General features: G+C 40.9%; 1 protein-coding gene and 1 long non-coding RNA gene across 4 annotated transcripts in view; one reads left to right on the forward strand and one right to left on the reverse strand.

Annotated features, from left to right (window-relative positions):
* gabra4 (gamma-aminobutyric acid type A receptor subunit alpha4) overlaps nt 1-20,056 on the reverse strand; it is a 37,815-nt gene that overhangs the window by 16,461 nt on the left and 1,298 nt on the right. For all 3 annotated transcript variants that reach the window (XM_039813424.1, XM_039813425.1, XM_039813423.1), the window contains 5 exons: nt 19,443-19,510; nt 18,221-18,441; nt 17,398-17,480; nt 7,196-7,339; nt 6,346-6,498 (listed from right to left, as the gene is read on the reverse strand). In XM_039813424.1, the coding sequence (XP_039669358.1) occupies nt 6,346-6,498; nt 7,196-7,339; nt 17,398-17,480; nt 18,221-18,441; nt 19,443-19,510 (669 nt within the window). The remainder of the gene's footprint in view (nt 1-6,345; nt 6,499-7,195; nt 7,340-17,397; nt 17,481-18,220; nt 18,442-19,442; nt 19,511-20,056) is intronic.
* LOC120566788 lies at nt 7,298-8,835 on the forward strand. Its single transcript, XR_005640467.1, has 3 exons — nt 7,298-7,356; nt 8,256-8,512; nt 8,612-8,835. It is a non-coding gene; the product is annotated as an uncharacterized LOC120566788 (long non-coding RNA).

Genomic DNA, 20,056 nt, shown 5'->3' on the forward strand with positions numbered 1-20,056 from the left:
CAGTATACTGAGAAGACGTGGAAATCCAGTATTATTAACGACTGACAATGGCTGGTCGTCAAGTGTAATCACGCATTGGGCCTAGTTATTTTTTTACAGCCAAAAATCTCCAAACGGCTGTCATTGCTCCTCTTCCATCGCCTATACCTGCTTGACGGAGAAGTTATTGTCACATTGCTATGAGCTGGTACCGGGTGTGGTAGTATTGGAGTAATTTTATGACTACAAGTACGAGTACATGCGCATGGCATCAGACCGATGCCCGATACTGGCATCGGTATCAGTGCATCTAATTAGTATGCTTCAGAAGAGAGCCAGGGTATCTTACTTTATGCTAATCTACACCAATCACGTTCCTGCTCAATTTATGTACTTAACACAAGGATATGAGAGTGGTATCAGTCTTCTCATCTAACTTTCACAAGGAAAGCAAATAAGCGTATTTTGTAAAATGTTAAACTATTCCTATAAAGTGCCATTGGGCGATTGGGAATTCAATTTTGTGACCTCCTCTACCATTAATGGCCACACTCGCACGCTCATTCCAGACAAAATGTGCAGTGAACCGCAGTCTTGTCACATGTCAAAGACATAGAAACCCATGACCCATGCTTTGAATGAGCTTGTTAAAAATGTGCTTTTTGCTCTGACCCCTCTATCTGAAGCCAAAAAGCTCCGTCTCTAATCGTCCCTCCACTCCCGTTTGTCTTCCTGACAAACTGCTTCATCCACGCTCACAGCAGGACACTGTGGTTGAGTCACAGAGGCAGGAAGTCAACACAGAGTGTGGCTGCAGGGAGGACGAGGAGAAATCCAAACACCGACCACCCTCCTCCCTTCCCACACACACCTCACCCACCGCCGCCACACACGCACATTTAAGCACAGCGGATAACAGCAGTTAGAGGCTCGACTGACACAACTATAGTTGTGCTGCTGTGATGCCTCTGTGGCGTTGGACAGATTGGGGCGGGGAAGGCGGGGGCAGTGCAGCTGGACTGTCAGATACATTGGTCACTGCGGGAGAGCAGCATTGATCCCCCAGTGCTTTATTGGGCTGCACGGCATCAAGAGACATTTTTTTCTGAGGGTCACACAGAGTTTTTTTCCTGCTCAGCAAAGACTCAAAACACAAACTGTACAGTCAACAGTAAAACACTGTGTCAAATGCACACTGAATGGATACAGGTGACACTGCAGTGTATGTGTGTGTGTGTGTGTGTGTGTGTGTGTGTGAGACCAGCAGCGAAACCATTAGGGAGGTTGGTTGTTTGGTCACCATCAGTGATTCAGTATGCTGTCACGGATTGACCAAATGCCGCTGCCAGACAACAAGCCTGTTATAATACTTAAAGGAGAAATCCGGCGCAAAATGAACCTAGGGGTTAATAACACATGGGTACCGAGTCGACCGTTCTCTGGGATATGTTTTCATACTAATCGAATGTGACCAGTGTTAGCGCAAACCGCTAATTAGCCTATAATGCTAGTCGTTGGGGCACGCGAAAGTAAAAAGCAATCGCTATTTCTACACCACTAACAAGACTCAAAATAGCGGTATAATAACGGTAGCACAATGAGGGTCCCTACATGTAAACCGAAGCATTGAGAACTTTGTAAGTGTACAGACAGTTTATTATTAAGATAGTTTATAAAGACTGTACCGTTCACTATACAGGCCGGTGCCATGTTGGTCACGACCAGTTGAACGACGAACGCCATGCAACCAGTAACCAGTAACATAGCTCAAGCACAACAGCGTTCGGCGTTCGACTGGTCATGACTGTCAGTGTCGGTTGGGGAGGTTACCAGACCTCACCACTCCTCATCACTGCTAGCGGTTTGAGGCTAAATAAGCCGCTACTACCATATCACACCCAAATCTCCACTGAAGTGGCTATTAATCCTACTATTTGGTAATAATGCAGTTATACATGTTAGTAAGCTATTCATACATAAGTTAAAAATGAATTAATGTATTTAGTGCAGATCCTCTATAGTACAAACAGTCAAAGGGATTTTTCACAATCTCAAACTCAACAACTCAAAGTGTTAACTACTTACAACTAGTGCAGATAAACGCGTTATTAACGCCGTTAACGCAAACCCATTTTAACGGCGTCGATTTTTTTATCGCGAGATTAACGTTCTTAACCTAGCAAACTTTGTAGTTTTTTTCACATGCTGTTGTAACAACTACAAACGTTACAAAAAGTACAACACCACACCGGATCTAGCTAGACCGAAAACAAAACAAGAGGCACGCCGCACATACTTGTGTAGCAGGCTAACGTTGCATTTTGAGTGGATGGCGAGCACGAGACGCCAAAATGGATGCCAATAAGATTCTGAATAGAAAGTTTACTTTTAAAAAATTGCCAAATGGTTCCATTGACGAGACCAAAGTGATGTGTGTGTTTTGTCGTTGTGAACTGAGCTATCATCGCAGCACGTCCAGTCTGAAATACCACTTGATGGCCGAGCACACAGCTAATGGGAATTCTCCTCCCCCCTCATCAAAGCCAGGCGACAATAGATGACTTCAGACAAAGCATATGGATACCACAACTAAGAACAAACTTACTGCAGCCATAGCTAAATGGGTCCAAGTGAGAATGTTAACGTGAACACACTACATTAGCACAAAGCAAGCCGATCCACTTTTCCATGTTGATAAGAGCATTAAAATGAGAAAAAATAATGGGACGAAAAGAAATCAAGGGACATTTAGAATAGATAAAAATGTGCAATTAATTGCGATAGTAATTGTCATAACTATGACATTAATGCGATTAATCGCGATTAAATATTTTAATCGTTTGACAGCACTACTTACAACTGATCTATAAAGCATTAGTTGATGATTTACAATATGAATAATTTATTGATTAGTTATAGTTACAGGTGTCATGGCTCTCCAAATCCACGATGAAATTTGACTTTGGATTATAGGGTCACGATTCAATTAAATTTTTGAGCTATATGCCATTATTAGACAATCAAGTCTGGATTCGTAAAGCTCAGCAGAACATTGCTTTTATGCAATAAACAACTGTCATTTAAATTACATACACATTCTTCTTTAAAAAGAAACTGTTTGGAAAAGGGCAGGCCCTTTCAAAAAATACATTTGATTGGAAGAAGCATCTGTATATCAAACTCTTGCCGAAGCCAGTCGGGAGAAGAGAGAAAACATCTTTTCCATCAAGAAAAGCCTTCAGTGCCGTTCTTTGCTCTTCTTTAAATAAATAAATACTCTCCAGTTCTGATATAACTGATGATATTGCAGTATCGACGCTAACCTTTTTAGGAGCCGCCATTGGTCGCCTCTCTGTTGCGTCACACCACACCATTGGCTGCCAGTAGCTCCTCCTCCTCAAAGAGAGCCACTAGATGGCAGAAGGGTTTCGATTTAGAATCAAAATCGTGACACCCCAAGTTATAATCATTAGATCCCTTCATAAAGGGTGCCTTATTAGAAAGGAACTAAACATCTTATGCAAAACTGAAAATAAAATATTATATTTCACTAACAGACCACTTCCATTTTGTAACTCCACATACTTCTGGCCGCATTAACAGTCGACATTTCACAAAGCTGTTGTTATTAATCACCACTGTTACTCATGTTTTTATTTCTATTACTCAAATTAAAATGACCTCTTGAAAACGATGCTCCAAAACATAATCTATCAGAACTAACTTCAAAATGGAGGAGAGTCAGTACAATTATCATCGAATGACTATACATCAACAGAAGTGGAGGAACGTGGTCGACAAACTACCAGACTGAGACGGCCCTTAATAATAAAACAACAACAGCCTGCAACACTGGTCTAGTTTTAGCAGCTCTGTCTGTCGCCCTCCATCATCTCTGTCGACACACACTAATCAGTCTATTCTAGGACAGGGACCCGAATGTTCTATCAGGGGAGCCATGGAGAGCGCAACTGGGTCACAGGCCAAACACTGAAAGTTACTGATGATGTAGTTCGTAGAAAGGATGGATAATGCAACAACCTTTGAAAATATGATCAAATATGATCACACTCTTTATAAGCAATGTAACAGTTGTAACTCATTTTAACTGTAACAATATTATTGAGTAACACTGCAACAACTATTAAGAATAAAAGTCATTTGACCTGCAAGCAGGTATAAACGGGGTCCAAGCCCCCCAGGCGCAAGTCGCCCCCCTGCGGACAGCGGAGGCGGCGCAAGGCAGACAAGTATGCCCAAGGACAGGATGCATGTTGCATGTTGAGAAAAGAGTATTTCGAAAAGTAATGTAGCATTTTTCATGATTTAGCAAAAAAACATCACATAGGCCTAGATCTTGACCCTAACCCTTGATCTAATATTTTCTTGTTGGCATTTGAGGATATGTGGGTTTTGTTTTTTTTACAAAAGGCATAAAAAAATAATTTTGGTTATAAGAAGACAAGATGTGTGAGGAAAGACACAAATACATAATCTCCTTAAAAAAACAGACATCACCATGTTTCAATGAAAGGAAAGAAAATCAACTTGTACTCTGATCAGGCTGCTAGCTTGTTTGCTTACAGCAAAACCTAGCTGCTAACCAGTGTTGGGCAACTTACTTGAAAACTGTTATCAATTACTCATTTCACATTACTCATTGAAAAACTTAATACATTACTTTACTAATTACGCAGCAGCAACAGTAACACGTTACATTACTCTTTACTTTACTTTATCAGTACAGCTCCGTCAAAGACCTTTAAACAACTCCATATCTTCCAAACCCACACATCACATTTTTGTGTAGAAATAGAAAACAAGACATTGTGGTTTAAAAAGCAGGAAGCCCTACCGTTTGGGGGGAATTTACTGACCTAGCTTTCTTAGCCAATCTCAGCTGCAAGCTTCACACACCCTGCAACTCTAAACAAAACTAGCATAGGTGACTGCTGAATGGCCAACGTTAGCATGCCAGCTAACGAGACACAACGTGTGAATAATGCGGCCTTCAAATGGGGCCATGTTTACCGTGTTTGCGAGTGGAGTCCATATGACACCTCCTGATATGTGATATTCACAAACTCGGAAGTGTAACATTACATTTTCTGTAAGCTGCGAGTTCACAAGTTGTGACACGTTTGCTAACGTTTTCAGAAATGGCTGAGGCCAAGAAAGTTAATGTATTGTAATTTTAGCCGTATAGTTTTTCTTCATCATTTTATAATGTCTGTAAAATATTGATATTCCTAACGACCTCATCTTTCTCCTCTGTCATTATGCTTTTGCATTTCCTGCATTACATTACCCTCTTGCTAGCTCGCTAAGTTGTTAGCCTCGGTGGCTTTTAGCGAGTTCGATTTGAAGGCATCATAAAACAACTTTAATTATTACCAGGAGTCACATTCTCCTCATTTGGAAAAGGCTAACTAGCTACGTCAAGCTAACACATACCCGACCACGGACCAAGCTTATATCAAACCACCATTAAACCCCCGGTAATACAGCGAACAAGCCGACCCTCAAAAGTCACAGTAAGAAAGCGCATACGTTACAGTGATTCGTAACTGTAGCTAATTACTGAATTTGATATGCTAATATACCCTTTCACAATTGTTTACAAAAAAAATGGATTACTGTAATGTGTTAGTGCCCAACGCGGCTGTTACTGCACTACATTTTGTATTAAAAATAGAATAGTTTAGAAAAGAATAGAATAGTTTATTAAAAGAATAAACTCATTTTCACAGACCTGTGTTTACAATGTAGGGATAGTGATAGAAATGAAATATCATTTGTTATTTTTGTTTCGTTTGAGGCCTAAACCCTTTAAAGCTTAATCTCATTAAAGTAGCACATGCTTTTTTGAATTAACTGCTCTTGGTTAGATTTACATTCTTTATGTAAAATTTAAAATCTGTGGAGACCTAAAATCTTAATTTCCTCCCGGGGCATCTTGCCTTAAACAATTACTTTTAATCTTTCCCCATCAAGGTTTTATAACTCATTTAGACGGGTATTCATATTACATCTTGAGAGGATACAAAACCTTTTCTTAGACCCAAATTTCTGGTCTTTGCTGGAGGCATCTTTGCTTCGGAGATGCATCAAAATGATTTTTCCTAATGCTGTCAGCTGTTCATTCTAGCATATCAAAACAGTCTTAAAACTAATAGCAGTGAATTTGCATTTCATGAGGCAATCTTAGGATAAAAAAACAAAACAGCAGCTCTTTATATTTGTCATAATCACCTCACATCACCTTGTTGTGCCGAGTGGAGAGACACACATGCAGGCATCGAGTCAAGTCAATAAACAGAGAGCCGAAAGGCTGTGCAGGATGAGGGATGTGTGAAGTCTACATACCGAAGACTGTGCGTGCCGGGACCGATTCTTTATTTATCCAGAAGGACACTTGGGAGAGGATTACTGTCATTATGCAGGGGATATACGTCTGAATCATGAAGTAGCCCATTTTCCGTTTCAAGTGGAAGTAGACCGTCATCACCACATATTCACCTGGAGGATCAACAGAAATGAATTAGTTTGATTAACAAAGAATTTAAAGTCACAGGGCAACACATTTCCCTTAGTGCAGCTTTAGACAGATGTCACATTTGATTCTATTTGATCGTTTCTTCGTGGCTGTCTACATTTTAGTAACCCCTATCCATTTTCACCCAAATGGACAAATGTCACCTAACTTTCTGCTGCCAAAAGTTTTTTTTTTTTCGGATCCTTCAGTATTTATGTGAACTGAAAGGCCCTCTGAAATGCCTCAATTCATGATGTTCACAGGGTTGGATTTCAAGAGGCTGGTACTGTCTGCTGGCCATGGTTCAATGGATTGACAAAGCTCCAAATCCTTTCAACCTTTGCTGCATTTGTATAGCCTGGTTAACACCAGACCCTTCTCAGTTGTAACTGAGAGCGACCTGCAGAGCAAATCTCAAATTTGCCGGAAGGTCGTCAGGGTTTACCCAGGCTAGCATTTGTACAGTATTTGTCCTGTCAGTCGTGTGGAAAATACAGTGTAGACCTGGCAAATCTACCAGGTTTGACACAGTACGATACACAGAGACAGCTGGACATCTATTTTACACCTTTTTGGTTTTTTTTACAATAATGTGTGAAAGTAAGAAAGCCATTTTGCTTGGAAGCATTCAGTACAATTCAGTTGATAAGTCAAAAGGGTGAGAGGACGAGCGAGTCTCACCTGTGATGGATTTAATGGTTTCACTAGAGACCGTCTGGCCGATGAGATCATACTGAACGAGGCTGGAGGACTCAGGAGGGACCTCCACTGAATGCTCAGGCCCTTTGGTCCAAGTATAGATCATCTCTGTTATGGGATAGGCATCTGTGGGAAGACAGCAAGTGAGTCACCTACTGTACGTTGTGTACGCGTACGTTGTGTGCAGTGCACAATGTACATACATGACTATAATATGATTTTACAAAAATGATGATTTTGAAAATACAGACTCATGATTGACTGTCGACATTTGAGGAGGATGTGCACATGCACACTCCCACACACCACCTCTTTCCACAAACTAGCTCCATCATTCCAGTCAGAATCAGTAACAGACCAAACAAATTGGTGAAGAGTCAGAACACACTATGTAAGAACTTCACTGCTAAGACAGTGAATTTAGTACCCATCCCTTGTCAGCCGCAGTCTATCACAGAAAAGGAGACTGCTAATACATTTAACAAACTGACACTTGCCCTACTAAACATTAGATCTTTGGCAGGAAAATCCATTTTAATCAATGATTTTATTATTAAGCACAACCTAGATTTTTTGTTCCTAACTGAAACTTGGTTGGACAATTATAACAGTGATACAGTACTTATTGAGTCAGCTCCTCCGAATTTTCACTTCATGACTGAGAATAGACTTAATAAGAAAGGTGGTGGAGTCGCTATTTTGTTTAATGATTCATTTAAATGTACGAAATTATCTTACGAAAATTTTGCTAGTTTTGAACATGTGGCTCTTCAGCTGAGGTCTTCTCCTCAAGCTATATTTCTTAATATTTATAGGCCACCAAAATACTGTGCAGCCTTTTTTGAAGATTTTGCTGAACTGCTGTCTGCGATCTGTATTGATTTTGATTGTGTGATTATTGCTGGCGATTTTAACATTCATGTTGACAATCCCCAGGACAGAGGAACTAAAGAATGATGTTGTATTTTTGAGAACTATGGACTAACTCAGCATGTGACACAGGCCACACACAATAAGGGACACACCTTATGTTATGGGTCAGTGTCTGTCTCCCTGTCCCAGCCTGTTTTCCTGTTTCCCCTTTCCCTTATGTGTGTGTTGTCTGTGTCTGTCTGCGTGTCACTCAAGAGGATTTAGGTCTAGGGGCGTGGCCACTCTCACCTGCTCTGCTCCAGCCAGCTGCAGATCGTTCCAGTAATCAACCAACAGCCAGCTGCAGCTCACTCCAGTAATCAACCAACAGTTATCTACCCGGGCTGTTCACCTCTTCAGCGCCAGTTCGTTGCAACCATTCCTGTGGTAACGTGGCTCCACTCTGTGCTCGAGAGAATTCAGTCCTGTTACTAGCATACCTGTTGCCTCCTTTGTGCTTGTCTCATGCTTCCCATCTCTGTTCAGATCCCGCCTCTGGACCTGCTGCTTTTCGGTTCTCATCTGCCTCCTCGCTGCCTGCTCACCTCGCAACTCCGTTCTCAACCAGCCTTTCCACCCAGCTCTCGTCTTCGCTGCCTGGCCACACACCCGCCGTCTGATCTCCAGCTTCGACTCCACCTGGAGCTGCTCTCCTGGCCATTCCCTCCTGCACTATCCACATTGTGTCCAATAAAACACTGCTAACTGCTCATCTGTGTTTGTGTGCCTGTTCTCAGTCCTGGGTCTGACTAGAGCCTAACACCTTAGACTTGATTATCTCCAAGGGTCTGAACATTTCTAATGTTGAGGTGACTGATGTTGCTTTATCTGACCATTCATGTCTTTTCTTTAATGGCATTTTCTCTGTTAAAAAAAAGGATTCAAACTAAAGTAATCAAAAAACGGTATATCACTGACAACACCAGTGAGTCATTTGTTCAGATTTTCTCTTCCACACCTGCTCTTTCAGGGGTCTCAGTGACCGAGCTTGTAGATAATTTTAATTGTAAAATTACAAACATTATTGATGCCATTGCCCCCATTAAGGATAAAACGGTCTCTTTTAAAAATAAATCCCCATGGAGAAATGCCACATTGGTAAGAGCAGAAAAAAGGGAGTGTCGAAAAGCCGAAAGTAGATGGTGAAAAAGTAATCTCCAGGTCCATTATGAGTCCTATAAAGAGAGACTTCAAACTTATAACTTTGAACTAAGGAATGCAAGGGAGTCCTTCTTCACTGACATTATTACAAGAAACAATAACTCACGTACTTTATTTGCTACAGTCGATAGACTAACAAACCCTCCAGTACCAGTAAAATCTGAATTTTTATCCGTTAAAGACTGTAACGATTTTGCCTCCTTCTTCACAGATAAAATTGAGAAAATTAGACAGACAGTTAATGCGTCCCTATCAAGCACAGATCCGGTGTTGTCACAGAGACCAAGCAATATAAATTCCATTATGACACAATTTCATATGATCAACCACAATAACCTGGAGGACATCATACAACAATTAAAAACCTCCTCCTGTTGCCTCGATATTTTACCGACAAATGTTTTTAAAAATGTTTTAAACTGTTTGGCTTCCGATCTCCTACATATTATAAACACATCTCTTTTTACAGGTACTTTCCCAGAGGCCCTAAAAACTGCAGTCATCAAGCCTCTTTTAAAAAAGAACAATCTAGATACATCACTACTGAGCAATTATAGGCCAATATCAAACCTACCATTTTTAAGTAAAATCATTGAAAAAGTGTTTTTTCGACAACTTACCCTATTTTTATTTGTAAACAACAGTTTTGATGCTTTCCAATCAGGTTTCCGACCACACCATAGCACTGAGACGGCTCTTGTAAAAGTTTTTAATGACTCTAACACAGATAGTGGCAAAACCTCAGTCTTGGTCTTACTTGATCTTAGTGCGGCATTTGACACGGTCGACCATGACATACTACTAGATCGACTGAAATATTGGGTTGGCCTTTCAGGATCAGTTCTTAACCGGTTTGAATCATATCTAAAGAACAGAGACTACTTTGTGTCTATAGGCGATTATGTATCTGAGCGTAAAATTATGACATGTAGAGTTCCCCAAGGTTCAATTCTGGGACCTCTCTTTTTCAACATCTACATGCTTCCACTGGCTCTGATTATGGAAAACAACTAGATAAATCACCATAGCTATGCTGACGACACACAACTTTATATAACTTTAACGCCAGAGGACTATAGTCCAATAAGAAAACTGACTAATTGCATTGAACAAATCAACAACTGGATGTGCCAAAATTTTCTTAAATTAAATGAGGAAAAAACTGAGGTGGTTGTTTTTGGAGCAAAAGAAGAGAAACTGAAAGTCAGTGCACAGCTTCAAATGGCCCTGTTAAAAACAACAGACAAAGCAAAAAATCTTGGTGTTGTCATGGACTCGGACTTGAATTTTAACAGTCATATTAAGACAATAATAAAATCAGCCTATTACCATCTTAAGAATATATCAAGAATTAGAGGACTTATGTCTCAGCAGAATTTGGAAAAACTGGTCCATGCTTTTATTTTTAGTAGACTTGACTACTGTAACGGCGTCCTTACAGGACTGCCTAAAAAACTAATTTGACAGCTGCAGCTGATTCAGAATTCTGCAGCAAGAGTTCTCACTAGGACAAAAAAGTGGATCATATCACTCCAGTTCTAAAGACTTTACATTGGCTTCCTGTGCCTCAAAGAATTGATTTCAAAATACTTATGCTGGTTTATAAATCCCTAAATGGCTTAGGACCAAAATATATCTCAGATCTGTTAGTGCTTTATGAACCACCCAGACTTCTCAGGTCGTCTGGAACAGGTTTGCTCGTGGTCCCCAGAGTCAGAACTAAACAGGGAGAAGCAGCGTTTAGTTTTTATGCTCCGCATATCTGGAACAAAATACCAGAAAACTGCAGGTCTGCCCCAACTCTCAGCTCTTTTAAATCAAGGCTGAAGACCTTACTTTTTGATAATGCTTTTCGTTAATTCTTTTATCGAACAGTGAATTTTATTCTTGTATTTTATTTCGTATACAATTTTAATACGGAATTGTAAATTTTATTTTTGGATTTTTTTTTTTTATACTGAACTATATTTTTATTTATGTATCTTAAATGGTTTAAAATTTGTATTCATTACTATTTTTATTCTTATTTTACTCCCTAATTTGCTATTTGTTCTTTAATGATTGATGATTTGTGTAAAGCACTTTGAGTTGCCTTGTGCTGAAATGTGCTATATAAATAAAATTGCCTTGCCTTGCCTTGCCTTACATTAAGTGTGTATATACATACACATTATATAGATACATTTGTGAAATGGTAAATGGACTGCGTTTATATAATTTAATTTCTATTTCCAATTTATATTTTATTAATCCTGCAAAGGAACTTACAATGTTTTCACTCTGTTGTTATTACACACAGGCCTGAATTACATAAGCATGCTCAGTACCTATACATGCACTAATGGAGAGATGTCAGAGTGAGGGGACTTCCCATGGAAAGGCACCCCGAGCAGTTGGGGGTTTGGTGCCTTGCTCAAGAGCACCTTGGCAGTGCCCAGGAGGTGAACGGGCACCTCTCCAGCTACCAGTCCACCACCATACTTTGGTCCGTCTGGGGACTTGAACCAGCAACCCTCCAGTTCCCTTCACACATTCATACACCGATGGTGGCGGACTGCAACGTAAGGCGCTGGCCTGCCCATCAGGCCACATATGTCGGAAAACCAAACGTCTAGGTTCATAACATAATCTGGAAGCGCACAAGCGCGGTGATGTTTGGTGTGAACGAACCATATTACATTTACATTTTCACTTAAAGGTCCCATGACATGGTGCTTTTTGGATGCTTTTATATAGGCCTTAGTGGTCCCCTAATACTGTATCTGAAGTCTCTTTTATATAGGCCTTAGTGGTCCCCTAATACTGTATCTGAAGTCTCTTTTATATAGACCTTAGTGGTCCCCTAATACTGTATCTGAAGTCTCTTTTATATAGGCCTTAGTGGTCCCCTAATACTGTATCTGAAGTCTCTTTTATATAGACCTTAGTGGTCCCCTAATACTGTATCTGAAGTCTCTTTTATATAGACCTTAGTGGTCCCCTAATACTGTATCTGAAGTCTCTTTCCCGAAATTCAGCCTTGGTGCAGAATTACAGCCACTAGAGCCAGTCCCACAATGAGCTTTCCTTAGAATGTGCCATTTCTGTTGCTACGTTTACACGTGGCTGGCTATGTTCATAAACGGACATTTCAACCTCTCCGTTTTCAGAAAAGTGTTCGTTTATATGTACCCGTGTATATATGCTGTCAATGCCGTCAAGAGCATGCCAAACCTGTAGGTGGCAGTGTAATGAGAAGCTCAAGCCCACGTTAGCCAATCAGAATCCCGACAATAGCAACAACAGCAACCAATCACGTCTTCTTTCTCTCTCTCGGCTGCCTAAACCTCCGTTTGTCTCAGTTTACATGCAAATGTGCAAACAAAGTTTTCCAAAATCTCCACTTTGGCCGGAGTTTTTAGAAATAATCGTTTTCTGTGATAAAAACGGGGTTTTCGTGTAAATGAGAGGCCAAACCGCAGGAAAATATCTGCGTCTTCCCTTCGTGTAAACGGGGCCTGTGTCTGTAGCTATTGAAGAGGAGGGGGGTGTGGGGGGTCAAGGTGGAGGATGTGGGTGTGGCCTTGACCAACTGCCACTTTGCTCGTTTGAAAGCCATGATGTCTGTCTCTCATGGGTGTGCCAAATTCTCTGGGTGGGCAAAGCAGAGAAAGGGGAGGTAACCTTGCTTGTTATGACCTCATAAGGAGAAGATTCCAGATCGGCCCATCTGAGCTTTCATTTTCTCAAAGGCAGAGCAGGATACCCAGGGCTCGGTTTACACCTATCACCATTTCTAGCCACTCGGGGACCATAGGCAGGTTGGGGGAACGCATATTAATATTGAAAAACCTCAGAAGGTGAAATTTTCATGCCATGGGACCTTTAAATCTGCATCTTAACTTTGTCTGTCTGCTGTTTGTTGTTGGACAGTATTGTACAGTGGGTTTATCAGAACATTTTCACTGAAAACAGGTTGAAGTTGATGAGAGCTGTAAGAGAACATTAAAGTTACTGGAGCTGAAAGACGCTTTAACACTCCTTAGGGCTGAGGGGAACAGCAGTCTTCTACTCAGTCATCATAACATATTTAATTTGATATCCTTAAATTTGAAGGTTTTCGATCAAAAACAGCGTTGCAACGTTCAGATAAATTCCCCACTGTGTCTGAGTTAGGGATACTTTAAATCATAACAAGTCCCAGAAGTCAAGAAGTTGGCCGATTCTGTGGATGCGCAACAAAATGCCAGTTGTCTTTTCCTGCCACTCCCTGTGGGACTCCACATCGGCAGGATACATACTGTGCTGCCAAAATGAAATGACTTCTGGTGTGTCATGGGGTGGAACGCAATGCCTGCGCACACAAGTCCAGATGGAGAAACAGAAAAGGAGACGTAGGGCGGGAGAAAGAAAGAGTGATGGAGGAAAGATAGAGGCAGGGCAGACAAAGAGAAAAATGAGCACACACACGCACACACACACGCACGCACACACACACACACACACACACACACACACACACACACACACACACACACGCACACACACACAAACACACACACACACACACACACACACAAGCTATGGAAAATAGCTGTATAGGTCTGTGCTATCCTGAGGCAGAGGAAGGCATTCTGACCTTTCCTTCGCTTCAGGCCACATCAGATCCATAGTCGCTTCCTCCTGACTGGAGGCTAGCAGCAGCAGAGCAGGATGGTGAAAGGGAGGAGGATGAGGAGGGGAAGACGGATGACAATAACTGAGAAATGTGAATTTGTCCTTTGCAATGTCAACGCACTGGGTATTTGATGGCGGATTGGGATGAATGCAAAGGCAAACCCGTTGTCTTGTCCCTATTCTTTCCCTTGCAGATGTAATCTTCAAACTGCTGCTCTTCTCCGATAAGACGGAGCTGAGAAACACCTTTATTTCAGATAAGTCATTTCTGCTGACCAGTAGGCCCAGTTTAAACATTGATGCTGAGCTAGGGCTTCATTGTTCACAATGAAGCATGAAATGCCTCATTATTTAGAATAAGCATTCAGTCGCTTTGTGTCTCACAAAGTGCTCAGCTCCTCAGCACTCTGTTCAGCACAGAATCCATTTCAGCACCGAGCAGACAACAGTCATGTGATCAGACCAGGCCAGGACAAACTTTTGATTAGTGACAGACTTCCTTACCTCCAGAAACTCTTAAAAACTTTACCTGAAAAGGCACTATAGGTATCATTTGTAAATATAAATACATCTTCTAAAATAAATCATGAAACCCTGGCTAAAAAACTGTGGCTCAAGAGGTAGAGAAGCCGTCTATCAATCACAAGGCCTGTGGTTTGATCCCTGGCTATAGTGCTAAAACTAGCTGAGACTAGGAAAGCGCTACATAAATGCAGTCCATTTACCATTACAGCCAGCTGCCAGATAGCTTAGCACAGATTTTGGAAACAGCTAGATCCTTGTTGTTTTTACACTTCAGTACAAAGACAAGGTCTCACCAAAAGGCACGTATAACACGCACATTTCTTAGAGGAACATGCCGACTTATTGGGACTTTGTCTTATTCACCGTATCCCCAAGAGATAGATAAGTCCATACATACCCTTCTCATCTCCGGGCGTGTTGTAATTCTATCTGACGCTCCCAGCGCTAGCCTAGCTTAGCAAAGATCCAGATAGCCTACTGCTCCCAATAAGTGACAAAATAACGCCACAATGTTTCTATTTACATGTTGTGATTTGTATAGTCACAGGGTGTACAAAAACAAGGTCACATGAGACACAGCCATATTCTAACCGTATACATACTGGGAACTATATTCTCAGAAAGGCGAAGCACTGCTACTTCTGCTACTTGGGCGGAGTGATTTGCTAGCAGCACCTGAAGCCCTGTGGTGAGGAGCAGAGAGTTCGCCTGGAGTTTGCTCAGAGTTGGAGTAATAGAGTCAACAATTACTAGATAGTAAAAGTATAGTGACCTTGTTATTTGTACACCCTGGGACTATACAAATCACAACATGTAAACAGGAACATGTTGGCGTTATTTTGTCACTTATTGGGAGCAGTAGGCTAGATGTTACCTCCAGGATCTGTGCTAGACTTAGCTAGCGCTGGGAGCGTCAGAAAGAGTTACGACCATAGACAGTATATAAGAATGGACCAACAGATCCCGTGTCTCTGGACGGAGACCAGTGAAGGATATTAGAAGCACTTTTCCGGTGAGCATTACTGAGCAGCCTCCAACTGAGAGAGACGACGTAAATGTGAAGTGACCAACGTGTCTGAAAGTGTGAAGTCTTCTGGTAGCTGTGCCAAGAGAAATCTCAATCATTCCCAATCTTGCAGAGACGGAGAGTGTAGGTATATGTAAGGAGATAACATGGGCACAGGCTGATTATTGCTAAGTAAAATGCTAGTTACCATTAGTAATTCAACTTAAACAGCTCATTTAAGTCGAAAGTGCCTGCGAGTTTCTCCTGTACTGTACGGTAATTCCTCTACTATGTGACACAATCGTTAGCCTATTTTTACAAAACCGTCTGCTATGGAGCCATAACGTGAGGTACAAGGTAATGGAGCCTTTTATACATTGTCGTGTTTCTTTAGAAATAAACAATGGACAAATAGAGTCTTTAAACGCTTCAGATGTAAAGTTATTCGCTGTCAAGTGACGTCAAAATGAATGGCAGTCAATGGAATGCTAACGGGTGGTGATCGTTTTGTAGCATCAAAATGGCGCCTCAAGCGAAGCTTACCCCCTTGGTTACAACACGCACGGAGATGAGAAGGGTATGTATGGACTTATCTAACTCTGGGGGATACGGTGAATATGCTAAAGTCCCAATAAGTTGGCATATGGTCCTTTAAGTCATTTTACATTTTATCACAAGGCCATTTTTGGGGTTTCACATGTAATTTCAGGCCATTTAGTCTCTACTGACTTATCGAGCTAAGAGCAAAAATCCGCATTGGGAAGAGGATGGGGAGGATGGATCGTGTGAAACCAAAAGTCTTTTCATGTTGACTACTTCACTTATGTAGGCTACTGTACGTAACTTAATTTAAGTAAAAACATACTTATTTTAACCCAAACCATGATCTTTTCCTAAACCTAACCAAGCATTTTTGTTGCCTAAACCTAACCATACATTTTTTAATATACAACTTTGACCACGTGTTGAATGACAACAGGGTGTTGAATAACACGAAAATCTTAAAAAGCAATGACATGACACGCAAAATGTCCTTAAAGTGGCGAGCTATTGATACACCTTCCCATGTGACAAAATATATATTTATTTTTTAGAGATGCTGGTAGGCAGATTTTGTTACTTTTGGCCAGAGGAAGCTAGCTGTTTCCCCATGTTTCCAGTCTGCTAAGTGTAAACTTCATATTTACTGTACAGATATAAGAGTGGTATCAATCTTGTCATGTAACTTTCGGCAAGAAAGTGAATAAGTCAAACTAAACCTTTTGAGAATCTTAGTTGTTTTTTTGTTTCTGCCATGATTTCACACACAAATACAAATACAAATACTCCTTCATTCCCACTGCCTCTAACTTAAATAAAAAGTAATGACCCAAACACACACGCTAACATTGTAATCTTTATCCTGTGTAAATGAGTTTTTATAGGTTTTTGTATGTTTACTGAGTTTGTTATTACATGTTTCTGCCATGACACAGGCAATAAAATATCTCTGTTCCTACCTCTTTATCTATCACAATCACACACACACACACACACACACACACACACACACACACACACACACACAACACACACACACAGGACTCACAGCTTCCAAACTTGAGTGGGCACGCATGTCCATCCATGGGGAAGTCCACAAGCTTTATGGGACACTCAGCACTAATAGTGTGTGTGTGTGTGTGTGTGTGTGTGTGTGTGTGTGTGTGTGTGTGTGTGTGTGTGTGTATATATGTGTGGCTCTGAAGGTGAAGTGCGGGTAAAATCTCGCAGGATAAACAAGATGTCTGGGTTCCACCACACTGGCTTTCCTGATTAGTTTTGAAGTGCATACAGTACAGTATAAACACACACACACACACACACACACACACACACACACACACACACACACACACACACACACACACACACACACAGGACTTACAGCTTCCAAACTTGAGTGGGCACGCATGTCCATCCATGGGGAAGTCCACTAGCTTCATGGGACACTCAGCACTAATAGTCAACCTGTTGCAGTACAGAGAAGAGTTGCTCAATAAAGGACTAAATACACACACATACACACACACACACACACACGCTTCAAGATTTTGTGCAAGAATCATGGACAGCAACACCAATGTTTTGATAAATAGTGTAAGTTACCATCCACTTAGCACTGTTTAGCATAGGAAGGTGGGTTTCACATGTCATGTTAGCATGCACTGTTGTAAACTAGCAGTAGAGAAATCACAGGGATTGGTTGCACAGCCTATGGCTGATTCTTCTGATATAATACATATCAGTGAAGTGATTAACACTAGAAAAGGTCGGTGATTTACTTTTATACTATACTTTACACCAAACCATTTTCACTAAATAGGCAAAGGAGCTGTTACGTGACTGTTATATTGAATTTAAGATTGAGAAGTTTGGCAGCCCCTGCACTGCCTCCGCACAGCTCTGCACTGTTTACACATTATGAGCCACTGGGTTTGATTTCAAATCTGCTCAGTTCTTTTAAATCAAACAAAGTCTGTTTTTTTTTGTTTTAATTAGCACAAACACCAAAATATAGAAAAGGAATTATGTGAAGAGTCCATTTCCACATTATAAATTAGCATATGTGAGAATAGTAGGAAACGGACACATAGTTTTAAACAAAACCATCTGATCAAGTTTAGGGTTTTGAATATAATTCATCAGGTGTTTAATGTCAATAGGTAATATATGGTGACGAGGATGATGATATGGTGATACTGCAGTACCTCATGGTGTACAAAATGGTGCCGTTCTTCATGATGCGGAAAAGCTTGTTGGGGGCCGTCATGTTGTGAGCGACTGACTTCTTGCCATTCCTGAAGAAGGTGTCCGGTGTCCACACGTTATTTACCATCAGGTTGTTCAGCCTCAAAATCTCTATCGGGCCCTCGTACCTCAACCTCCGGTCCACCCACGTCTGGCGAAAGAACACGTCCATTGTGTACTCCTGAGACAGGGATATTGGCAAACGCAAGACAAGCAGCTGAGGTTAGGTAGGTTGGTAGGTGGGATGATATGTTGCTTCATGATTATCAGCATTCATCTGGAAGAAAGTCTGGTAAGTAAAACATCTTGTCTTCCACCCACATGGGGGGGGGGCTTCTTCTTTTTTCTTAGAAGCCCCAATGTTGAAATAACTTCAACATTTCTATGCTACTATTACTACAACTACATAAATTGTATATAATTGAGTAGCTGTTCTTTTGGGGATCATTGATGTACAATTAGAGCAGTCCGGATTTTTTTATGGGATGGATTCAAATGTAGAGTTAGAATTAGAATTAGTAACGTCCCCCAATTTTAGCCTCTTTTTACGTGGCAGGAGTGAAAATGAGTCATCCTCAACATTTGTTGTTTTCTAGTTTGAGAATAATGAAGACAGTTGGCGAAAAATTAGATACAAAAATAGGACGTACACTGTAAGAAAGGTCTGTAGAAATGCGGGCTAATATACTGTGTTAATATTTTGGAATTTTCTGTAATGATATTTTCACAGGTGTTTTTCCGTACTTGGATTTTTGGATTAACTGAAATGTCCATTTAAAGGCACAGAGGATATACTGTAAATCTACAGAATTTTCCCTAAACTTAACAGAACAGGTACTGGTAATTTTCTGCCAGGACATTATCGTTATTTTTACGGATTCTTTTCTTACAGTGATAGGCTCTACAGGATGATTCTTTTCCTTGGCAACTATCATATTTTCCCAAATGATGTACAGATTTTTAGGCATTCTATCTGAAATGGCTTGAAAAATTGTGCATATAGCTGCTGTAAATGGGAATCAATGCCTGAGCCCTGAATGTTTACAACTTCTGGCTCCGCCCCTGCACCCACATATGAAGTAGTGTATATGCTCTTCTGTAATGACCAGTGTTGGACCAAAGTTAGGCGAGCTCAGTATTAACAGTACAGTGTTTAACTCCATTTAACATGTGGGTACATACCATTTCAACATCTGAGACAGGCCCAAAACTTGTCACATAAATGTCAGTCTTGACTTCAGTCACAGGACCTATAGAGCCGATGAAACACAACAAGTGTCACATGTCATTTCCTGTGTTTCTATGCCAGTCCAGCCTCAGAGAGACACCAGTCTTATTCCCACTTGTAAACTTTAAATCAAACCTACTACAGTCCATCAAACCCAAAAGACAGGCAATAGATTATCCAGAGTTGTAGTGCCTTTGGATAATGAAAGTGAAAAAAAAAGCTTTAAAGATGTACAACCATAATCCTGTTGGATTTGTTTTTTTTCTCATTGAATGAATGTGGAGGCAGACTGTAAATGCGTTGTTTATAAGTGCAGGGATAAGCAAAGCTACAGGCTGCTGTGCACTGTGAGCCAAATGGGACTCTATTTTAGAATGACGCTGCTTCTTAACATGTCGTGGTTTCAGACATGATGTGGGCTACAGAAGAAAAAAAAAGAAGAAATAAAAAAATCCGTACTTTTAGCATTGAACTTGTGCATTAAGCGTTTGTCCTGCAACGTACACCCGGTTATATAACTCCATTCGCTTAAACATGCGAGCTAACAGGCTGGGCCCCTCTCCTGGCG

The sequence above is a fragment of the Perca fluviatilis genome, chromosome 10 (assembly GCF_010015445.1).
Source record: "Perca fluviatilis chromosome 10, GENO_Pfluv_1.0, whole genome shotgun sequence".
Classification (NCBI taxonomy): Eukaryota; Metazoa; Chordata; class Actinopteri; order Perciformes; family Percidae; genus Perca; species Perca fluviatilis.